The sequence below is a fragment of the Symsagittifera roscoffensis genome, chromosome 9, assembly GCF_963678635.1.
Source record: "Symsagittifera roscoffensis chromosome 9, txSymRosc1.1, whole genome shotgun sequence".
NCBI classification, from domain to species: Eukaryota; Metazoa; Xenacoelomorpha; order Acoela; family Convolutidae; genus Symsagittifera; species Symsagittifera roscoffensis.
In genome coordinates, this window is record NC_087070.1 from 45,205,081 (window position 1) to 45,216,526 (window position 11,446).

At 36.3% G+C, this 11,446-nt stretch overlaps 1 protein-coding gene across 1 annotated transcript; it reads right to left on the minus strand.

The window, feature by feature from the left end:
* Positions 1 to 339: 339 nt before the first annotated feature.
* LOC134854419 (uncharacterized) lies at positions 340 to 11,210 on the minus strand. The gene is made up of 10 exons (XM_063870662.1): positions 10,844 to 11,210; positions 10,292 to 10,638; positions 9,742 to 10,093; positions 8,126 to 9,037; positions 6,403 to 6,524; positions 4,014 to 4,268; positions 3,580 to 3,649; positions 3,173 to 3,354; positions 2,623 to 2,794; positions 340 to 651 (listed from the first exon to the last, which is right to left on the minus strand). The coding sequence occupies exons 1-10, from the start codon at positions 11,103 to 11,105 to the stop codon at positions 419 to 421; spliced, it is 2,907 nt and encodes a 968-aa protein (XP_063726732.1). The 5' UTR covers positions 11,106 to 11,210; the 3' UTR covers positions 340 to 418.
* Between the last annotated feature and the right edge of the window lie 236 nt (positions 11,211 to 11,446).

The window sequence follows — 11,446 nt, forward strand, 5'->3', positions numbered from 1 at the left end:
ATTATGACTGAAGAAGCTCTCCCAAATTACAAAAAAAGCCGAATTTTGACTAAATTTTGTTCACCGCGCGCCACTAGTGCCTTTAAAAAAACTTAGGGTCAGTCAGCAAAAAATAGTTGCCCTTACATAGTACCAAAATGGGGACCGTTAGGGTGTCAGGGGGTCAAGTTCCTGAGCCCCCCCCCCCAATCCGCAACTGATAACACTACTAAGAATTAACCAATTGATAAGCAGACAACTTCTCAGTCGCAGCGCAGCCTAAAAAGAAACTCCCAAAAGTCTGATGTAACAGAAACAAGTAAAAAAAAACAATTAACTTCAAGAATTCTAACATATTTATGTACTAAATCAATTATCTTGAGAGAACACCATTTCTTAATCGACTTTTTTTTATAAGGCAGAACAAAATTTTTTTTATTCAGTCCCCTCTTAGCTCGGTTACTCTGAGAAATGTCCTTTTAGCTCTATTGAACTCTCCCCTCTCCTGGTAGAGTAGTCCCAAGTCTTCCAGCACTGCAATTGTCTTCTGATCGTTTCTCTGGTACTGAAATGACTGGATCAGAGCCTTGTAGATGTTATGGGCGTCTTCGTACATTCCGTAGCTGTGCAGTGCTTTCGCTAGGCTGTGTTGCGACTCCAGACTCACTGAATCTAACAAATTAGACAGAAAACATCATAGTTCACATTAACAGTATAGAAGATCTACTTTTGAAATAATAGTGGTTTTCAGAGGGGTCCTTGATAAGCTTTTTTGGAGCTGCGAGAAGAAATTTGCGGTCATATTAAGCTTTCCGCACCGAGCGCTCATGGATCATAGTCGATTATATTGCCATTTTATCGTCAGTATCTAAGAAATTACAAAAAAGGATTATATTCCATTAAAAATGGATTATCCTGATATTTCATGCCAATGTAATCCATTACAGTGATTATGATCGATTATAATGGATTGTTTAAAAAGTTATTGATGAAACTTTTATTTTTGTTTTATATTTTTTTCATTTTCTGTTTTGTGTAGTTGGTGCACAAATTGCGTTTCAAAATTTCGCACATTTCACTTTTATATTTTATAAAGATTTTACATATTTACAATTTTCCTACTTTTTTAGTTCTTAATTCATGGCAGTTAAACACTTTATTTAATTTTTAAACAAAATTACCATTCGCCCAACACCCCTCACGTTCAAGTAAAATTTGGGGGAGTGAGGGTGGAAAAGTGGGGGGAAGGGTTGAGAGTGTGATCGGTTAACTGGGGAGGGGAATTTAAAAAAAATAATTGTTGAGGGGAAGGGGGTAAACTGGTGGGAGAGGGGTGGGGATCGGTTCGATAAACTGCGGGCGGGGGTCACCTTTTATGTTTGTAATAACTGGTGACATGGCTTAAAATTTTTCTTGCAAAATTCGCCAATTTTCTGCAAAATAATCAAACTTAGTTCTACAAGCTTTTATAAATTCCAACTAAAACTTCGAAAAAACTTTTAAAAACTCATTAGGCTTAACATTTTTATATTTTTTCTACTTTTTCAATTCTCAGTGAATGACAGTTTAACATTTTATTTACGTATTTTTACCAAAACTCCCATCACGTTCAAGTAAACTAGGGGGGGGGGGGGGGTTAGTGGGCTGGTAAACTGGGGGTTGGCCTGGGATTGGTAAACTGGGGGTTGGCATCGGTAATGTGCGCGGTGGTTCCCTGTTTTGCTTGTGTTTACTGTAAATGACATGGCATAGCGTATCTTTTTAAATTTGCCCAATTTCGGCAAAATAATAATCATAATAATAATTGTAGTTCCTGCGAATCGCAGAGGAGCTATCAGTAGGCCTTAACAATCCATTTGTATTATCTCCCCACATTCCAGACTGTTATTTTGCTGAGCGAAGCTGATTTTTTGCGACTCAAGGCCGTTTTTTTTGCGACTAGAACTTTTACGTGGTACCACTATTGCAGCCAAATTTGGTCAGGTTGTGGTAGACCTGAAGCTGGAGGTCAATTGAGAGCTTGTCCTCACACACTATCATTGCCATTGGCATGGGATCGAATACACGATCTGACGATTTCAAATTGAACGCCTTACCACTCTGCTAAGTGCCTCGTTCTTCTAACAAAAATTTTCGAATTTCTTCTAACAAATTGGACTATCATCGATTATAATGGAATATAAAAAATAATAATAAAAAATAATATATTAATTCCATGGGCGCTGGGTGCGAATTATTTAAAACTGCAAATGAAATGTCTTGTTACCATTACCCTTACGATAAATGGTAATGAATATCTATCCTTATATGAACTACTCAACCCTCCTTGCAGCAATGTGTGTAGAGGTTCTCAAAAACTTTTAAATTTTTCAAAAAAGTTCAAGACGTTGTTCAAAAAACAAATTCTATGGAATTTTTCGATCAAATTGATTGCGACTTTCAGCGCCAAATTGTGGTAACGTTAACTATGCCAGTATTTGAAATGTGTCGCGTTTTTTGGCCTAAAAATTCGCGGTCTTCACAACTCGACAGAAGTGACTCAGTCTGGATTGTGGAGATATTATACAAACGAATTATGTTTAGACAGGCCTGAGAGCCTTTCATAGACCCTCTGCTAATTACAGAAACCTCAATTTATCTTACCCGTGGGTTGAAAGTTGACTCCAAAAGTGTTTGTGGCCTGTTCGTAGAAAGAAATGGCCTCTCTGAAGTCACATCTAAACAGGTGCGTGTCTCCTATCTTCTTCAACACCTGTCCAATCAAACCCTCTGTATCTGCCTCCACTGACAGCTGAGATCTTCTGGCTTCAAGACTCTGCATAAGAGTAGAGTTTTAGTCAATTACAATAATTGTCTAATAAAAACATCAGTAGGAAGAGACAATTTTGAATTAGTAGGATGGCAATTTCCAATCTACCCACCAACTGAGTATTTATTTTAAGACCATTTATCCACGAGGTTAAAGACCAACATACGAGCTGTACCGCTGTTGTTCCCCTGCATGCATGTTTTGGTTATTTTTCTTGGCTGGGTAAAATTGCCCCACCATCAAGCAGCGAACACGGATTATGGTGGGCCTCGAACATCCGACCATTCGAATAAGAGACGGAGACGTAACCACTTCACCACCGCTCCCAACAGATCTATATACAGCGAGTATACCTACAGATCTTTTCCAGGCTTTTCTGATTACCTTGTGAAAGAACTCTAGCGCCTTCATTCCGTGTCCGTTTGCAAGGTGACAGTCTCCTATGTTTAAGAACACCTCCCCATTTCGCAGATCAGACTGTCCAAAGTAGAACTCCCTCGTCTTCTGAGCCCTGTGAAGGAACTTCATCGCCTCGCTGTTGTCGCCCCGCTTGTGGTAAGAGCGACCTAACACAACACAATTAACAATGCACTATGACTAATTTACTCGTTAAAAAATTATTTGAATTTTTGAAACAAATTTTCATATACGGACTGTGCCAAAAATGATGTATTATGAAAAAAGTCCCAGCAGAGCAAAGAGAATCACACGTCAAATCCATGAAAAGATTTTTTTCGTGAACAGTCTGCTAAAAGCCATATTGCCCGCAATTTGTCATTAACAATAATTACCAATGTTATTTTGACAGAAGGCAACATCTGGATGATCTGTTCCATGGTTAACCGTCTCCACGCGCAGCGCCTGCAATGTTAAATCACTCAGCTGGTATACAGTTTATCATTTATTTATAACTATATTTCTGGCCCTCCCTCGTGAATACTTTCCCGTAATTTATTTAAACTTGACTCAATTATATATATTTTTATCAGCCAAGAGAAAAATTGGGCAATCGCGCTATCAGAATAAACTTTGGCTTGTGATTTTTGTTACTAGTGGTTTTTATTCCAACAGAAACCCATGTTACATCATAAAAAATTGGCATTTCTTTTCGACCGAGTGGAATGAAAGAATTGGTTGATTTCTGTTCAACTGTTTGTACTCTAAACTACTCTTTCAAAAACTGCGGATCTTGAAAAAATAAAGCTCCTTCAACTTTCTCGGTTACCTTGAAGTAACTCTCCGTCGCTTCGGCTAATTGCCCGTTCTTCTCATACAAATCTCCCAACTCTGAATAGAGGGGACTGAACAACCTATTGTCTTCAGAGTGGCTTTTCCTCTTCGTTTCAATGAGGTCCAGAAGGAGTCCGATGGCCCTGTCTTTGTCGTCTAGTTCCTTCCGCCAATCACAGTGCTCTCTGATGCAGTCGTAATTCTTCTCGTCAAGGTTGCCGTTTATGAACACTCGGATTTTCACGCCCACCTGAAACTCGGGTTGAAATAACCTCAATTCCCTGAAACTATGACATAATTTGAAACATATTCCCTGAAACATAGAGCAAAAATTTCAGAAAACAACAAAGCAAACCAGGGAAATTGGAGGGGGTAACATATTTCCCACAGAAAAATGCGCCTCAAACTTTTTGCATTCCGGAACAACTCTTAAAATCACTTTAAAAATCGACTTGAAAAAGATTTCTGATTTTTTTTGAAAAAGTTTATTTCTCGCGAAAGTCTCACTCGTTTGTAATATTTCAGTTATATTTCTTGTTTCTTCTGGCTTTTAAAAACAACTTTTGGTCCAATGCGTCATACTAAGTTGAATTTCATCAATAGAAATATAGACAGAGGCGAATCGGAGCTTCGCGCCTGTTGCGATGCAAGAAAAACATACCATGGCAAGCTAGACGGCAGAAAATGAGACTAAAGCCGTTAAATCGATTTTTTTTCGGAAAAAATGCCCAAAAATATCACAAATTTGTCTTAACTTGCAAATGTTGTTTATGACTAAAATATGCCAACTAAATTTACAGCCAGGAATATATATCCCTTATAAATGCCCATTTCAAATTTTAATTTATTTTGCTTTATTCGCTTTAAAAAGTTGCAATTTGAGAACCCTTTCTATTCTACAGTGCTGATTTAAATTAATCGGACAAAACGCGCTAAGCTTGAAACTTAAAACGCGTTTTTCTCAAATTGGGTTGAGTTTAGATGAACATTTATCGAGACAAAACTTGCTTAAAATTTTATCAGAATTAATATGGTGTAAATTGTTTTGAGAAATTCGGGCCCAAAATTTTAACCCAAAAATGAGTCATTTTGGCTTTTCTTAGTTAATCAAAAATTACGCCAAAAACACCCAGTCGGTCACAGACATAATTATACCAATGTGAGCCCCTTATGTAACCCAACAAAATTTAAGAAGGGTATAATCTCCAAAAACAATTGTAAACCGTTTAAAAATTGTTTTTAAATAAAAAGTTGGTATTTTTTTTGTCTATCAAACAAAAATAAATGAACTTATACAATGTTTTGGAGAATATACCTTTGTTAAAGTTTGCTGGGCTACGTTAAGGGCTCACTTTGATATAAATATGTCTGTGATCGACGGGGTATTTTTGATGTAATTTTTGATTAACTAAGAAAAGCCAAAATGACCCATTTTTGGGGTAAAATTTTGGGACTGAATTTCGCAAAACAAATTACACCATAACAATTCTGTTAAAATTTTAAGCAAGTTTTGTCATCATAAGTGTTCACCTAAACTCAACCCAATTTGAGAAAAAAGCGTTTTTATTTTCAAGTTTAACGCGTTTTGTCCGGTTAATTTATTTCAGCACTGTACAGTGCTGATTTAAATTATCCGGACGAAACGAACAAAACTTGAATTTTCAAACTCGTTTTTCTCAAATTGGGTTAAGATAAGACAAAAAGTGAAGAGAACAAAAGTTGCTTAGAATTTCACAAGAATTAATATAGTGCCATTTTTTCTCCGAAATTCTCAACAAAAATTTTTACCCCAAAAATGGGTCATTTTGGCTTTTTTCAATTAATCAAGAATTACGCTGAAACTACTTTGTTAATTGATGAGAAAATTATATCACAGGAAGCGTCACACGCAGCTCAACAAAGTGTTAGAAGGGTTAAATCTCCAAAATTTTGCGCAAATTGTTTAAAATTTATTTTTAAACAGAGATTCTGGGTTTTAAATAGTAAAAATCACATTTATTGACTATCAAGTGAAAATTTTTTTCATTTATACTGGTTTTTGGAGATTTAACCCAGCTAAAAACTTTGTTGGGCTGTGTTGGAAGCTTCTAGTGATATATATTCTCCATCAATTAACAAAATAGTTTCAGCGTAATTCTTGATTAATTGAAAAAAGTCAAAATGACCCATTTTTGGGGTAAAGTTTTTGTTGAGAATTTCGGAGAAAAAATGGCACCATATTAATTCTGGTAAAATTCCAAGCAATTTTTGTCTTCTTCACTTTTTGTCTAATCTTAACCCAATTTGAGAAAAACGCGTTTGAAAATTCAAGTTTTGTTCGTTTCGTCCGGATAATTTAAATCAGCACTGTATTCGCACGCTAAATAAAATCTCAATTACCGAACCTCGTGAATGAAGAGAGCCTCCATCTTTACATCTAGACTCCACTTGGCCCTAGCCAACTGCATCAACCAATCAGAATCGTCCAATGTCACTTCCGGCTGAGGCCTCGCGGCGTGATCGAGTTCTGTTTTCACAATGACAAAACCATTTTAAATTCCAAACCATACTTCTAAGACAAGATAAGATAAAATAAACAATGGTAAAAGGAAACCAGTATAACCAAACGATAGTCCGGCTGGCTTTTCTTTATATTTCATGCGCCGACAAAAGGACTATGTTTTTTGCTATAGATATGAATTTATTCTGTATCCTAAAAATTTACGTGTAATGTTATTATGATGTGAACAAAAATGAACAATAATTTTGAGGGAAAGGACAAAAATTAAACTAATATATAAATATCTTTACTTCGATTAAACTTTTGATATCATATTTGCCAGGGTAGTTCAAAGTAACAAAGTTTCCATAAAACGATCAAAATCTCACATAATATTGGTTTTTCCGAAAACGAAACCAATTTTCTACAAAAACTGGAGCGTAACCACTTACGCTGGGAAGATTCCCACTACCTACTTTTTCGATTGAACCCTTAATTCAAGATATAAGAGGGTAGTTTATTAGAAAAATGGTGAAAAAGTTTAAAAAATGGACAAACTGTCAAAGAATGGTCTTTTTTGAGACCACATATATTTCTATTAAAAACAGAAAGTACCGGAAAAAAGAGATCCCCACTACCTGTTTGTGACATTGAAATCTGAATCTCAGATTTGGTACGGTAGTCTTTGAGAAACAAGAACAAACATAAAAGAAAATGAGTCAAACCTTCCCGTTGATTGGTGCCAATTGTTTGAAAATCAGTGAAGAAGAAGTCGAAAAAAACTAAAACTTCAGTGAAACGCGGAAAAATTTGCTAAAGCGTCTCAAAAAATCATGAAAATAAAAATAAAAACGATTTTATAAAACCTGATTTTCTGGAACAAGAATTTTTTGCCCTCGAAACTACGCAAAAGAAAACTATTACGCAATAAAACATAAGCTGGAACCGTTCAATCAAAAAAAAACATTGAAAAAAAAATAAAAATCAGACTTGGAAAACCGACAATTTACGAACTTTCAATTTTCGTTCAAAATTCTATAATCACAATAAAATCCATGCTGTGAAAAATAAGCGGTAAACAAACAGAAACAGAGATTATGAATTCTATTTAAAAAAAAACGGAAATTGAACCGACGGAAACTAGGGCCGAAAACCACAAGCCCGAAAAAAATAAAATTCAACATTATTTTCGAGAAAATTATTTGAGAAACACTTAACCCCGGAAACGGACTACACCTATTTACTACCTAAACAAAGGTAGTTTTTTTTTGAATTTTCATGAAATTGAGCATGTAATGAAATTTTCCATTCCTACAAAATTGACCATTCTGTGGACAAAGTTAAGTTATTTACGGGGAAAAAGTCTAATACCTGATTGGAATGTTCCACGTTTCGCCCCCCACACATTTAGCCCCTCGCACGTTTCGCACTTAATAATTTCACACATTTCTTCCTCGCACGTTTCGCCCCTAACTTATTACACAGTTAATTAACCGCCGCTTTCTTAATGTACATTTTAGGGGCGAAATGTGCCAGTAATTTATGAGGGGCGAAACGTGTGAGGGGCGAATTGTGTGGTTGCTAAACCCTTGCTTATCGCAAAGCTAAGCAAAAACTCAACTTATTACCTGTTTTAAACATTTGCCATCTTCGCTTGTCGCAGCATTTGAACAAAAAGTTGAGCAGTTCATCTTGCACTGATTTTAAATCCTCTTCATTTTTTGCGTTCTCGTTTTCACTTTCTTCGTCTGCTTGCTCAATTATTTGATCGATTTTGGCGCCCAATTCTTGCAGCGAATAAAACGAAGTTTGAAAGAAAGAGTAGAACTGGTTCGATTCAAATTTCTCGGAAACTTGTGGGATTTGAACTAATTCTAAAATTGGAAAGTTGTCCATCGAGAGTCCGAAATCGGAAGAGTATCCGGATATTCGAGACGCACCTCGGCTGATTTCTCTGCTGGGGTTGCAAATAATGGCCAGAATGTTTATGAGTTCCATGTTGGCTACAATCTCATCAATTTTCTCCAAATTCACAATTAGGAAAACTCGCTTGAACTTTGGAATGAAACTTTTCCACGATTTCACAGAGTAATTTGAAGCTGCGGACATGTTGTGTGACCTTGAAGTGTTTGGAGTGTCTGATCGGCTTTGATCACGAGAATTGTCACCTGATAAAACTTCTTGCAATTTTTGTGCATCTTGGTTCCCATTGAGTGCAATTTCAGTTTCTTCGTTTAATTTATCAACTGTTATTGAATCCCTAGTTTTATTAATTTCTTTACCGGCTACTGATTGAGTTTCAGATTCACTTTCTTCAATTACAGTCAGTAGCTTGTTCTCTTCGACATCGTTATTGGCTGCGCTACCCAAATCCGAGTCGTTTCGGGCTTCTAAATTTTCTTCTGTTTCTGGAGATTTAAAATCAGATTTTTCGATCTCTTTACTTGGAGTGTGATCTGTTAGGTCGCCGATTCCACCCCAACTGAGCTCTCCTATCATAGAAGGATCAACAGCTTGCGAGTTTCCGTTCGGCTCAGCACCTGTAACAAAAAAAAATCAATTATTTTCATCAAAATGTACAGAAAAACAAGGACAGCCGGTTGCTGTCCAAACAGCACAGAATGTTCCGACCACACTGATTGAAGAAAAATTCAAAGTAAAACTTTTTTTTCTGTTTATATCCATTTTTTTTAAATTTTAGAATCCAAAAACTTCAGTCTCCATTCAAGTTAGAAGGTCAGCTTCTAATCAAATTCGTGCCAGCCTTTCTGTAACTTAGTCTTAAAAACGAAAAAAATCTAATCAATTTTTCTCGAACTTTCTAAGGCGTATATCTAGTCAACTTGTGACATTTTATAAGAATCGGAATCACGATTGAAAGGGCTTTAATAAGACCACACATGACCCCCAACGAATTTGAGTCGGAACAAAAAAATCGGTTTCCAATCCAAGATATTTAAAGCTTTTTAACAAATGAGCACCGCATTTGAATCACTCAACCAAATTTATTAACTTTTTTTTGGAAAAATAGAACTTTAGGTGAAAACAGAGCATTCAGAATGGAACTATTCAAACTTGAGATAGAGTATTCTTGTTTTAGTATTCTTTTTTTGTGTTTGTATTTTAGTAAATATCTGAAACAGTTTTTTTGATGTTGTCGCTGTCTTTCTATTCAAATTTTGAATTTTTGACTCCCATTTGAGTAATTGAAGTCTTTTAGAACTACTACTACTACTATGCTTACCATTAACGTCTGTATGATTAGCCCACTGTTCCTTTTCTTGTTCAACACCATCGGTTTCCGATTCCTCGTCACCCCCAAACTCCCCATCCCCCTTCTCGTCCAGTTCCCCTTCATCGTCTGAGAAAAACGCTAAAGTATCCTCTTCCACGTTCAAATTTCCCCCAAATTCATCTCTCGTCCCCGGACTTGGAGAGGGGTTGTTTGAAAACAATTCTTCTCCACTCAAGGGACTTAAGCTTTCCTGTCTTGATGTTTCAGTTATCTTTCTGCCCATGGTGACTTCGTCACTTTGGAGGGACGAGGGCATTTTTACTTGCATCGAGGGGTGTTTTGTTGCGGTTCTGCTTACATTCTAAAAAAAAACAGAACAGAAAAAATTACATCGAGTCGTAAATCATTGTTTTTATAACGTTAACTGAATGAGAGCCTGAACTTTGAAACCAAGATGACGGCAAAAATGTGATACAATTTTTTTACAGATAACTTTGAAAAAATATAAATTTAAAATTTCAACCATTTTATGGTTTGAAACAAAGGGTACAAAACTAACCTCTGTACAGCTTATGTTTGTGTTTTCGGCAGAACCGCTCCTTTCTTTCTCATCTACAGAAGTAATTTCTTTTTGTTCATTTTGTGTTTTTTCGAATGTGAGAGTTTCAGAAACGTCATTTTCGTCTCCACCATCAATACTTTCCAGTTCCAATTCCTCCTTGACGCCATCCGTAACATGCAAGGATGAGTCCCGCTGGCATTCATCATCTGTCAAATCATTCTCGGGTCTCTTTCGAATAGGCTCTGGCTGCTCTTCGGTTTCGTAGACTGTCGTGAACAAATCGACGCAAAGGGAGTTGATATCCCAGGAAAAACAGTTGTCCAGAGCGTCCAACCAGTCGACTCCTGAAAATTATGGATTTTTTTAAACAAATTGATTACATTCGAACATACTTTACTCAACTGGAGAAGATACTTCCTTTACAAAAATTTGAAGTTTTTTAATCGTTGTTTTTATCTGATTAACTTTTCAAATTTTGATACCAAAAACTCAGCAAGTTATGATCTAGAAGAGAAACAAGGTCACCCAAGCCAGCTGAAGTTACCAAACCTGTTTCTGACCACGAGGAGTGCAGAACCAGCGCATCCGCAGTTCCTGTTTCCACTAATTCGGCTCTCTCCTCCTTCGGAAAAACAGATCTGGTTAAATGGACAAAGGCCCTATTAGCCGATCCAGTTTCACTCGATATCACCCATTTTCGCACTTCTTCCACAGTCAACTCCTCTTCTCGTTTCAATTCGTACTTTTTCCTCTCAACTTTTTCCCGCAGAAGGTCAAGAAATTTTGCAGTAACGCCGTTAGTCGAATTCATCAGACAACTTTGACTGAACGTTTGAGTATGTTCAAGTTATGTATTTTATTCGAAGCATGATATAAGATTGTTTATTGAAAAATCTTTAAATGAATTTGATGCATGCATTCTTTATTTTGTCTAACTAATAACAAATAGCGTAGTATAATTTTTTTAAAAGCCAACTCAGTAGTTGTCAATGTTTATCAAGCTCGCTTTTTGCCCCTAAAAACGTTTTTTGTTTGCTTTGCCATTGTTCTAGATAAGAGGTTTTTCGTATTCTTTGACAGAGGGACATCAACTCAAAATTTTGAGAAAATTAGTAGGAAAAATTCGGCTTTGTAGGAGCGAACCACATGTTT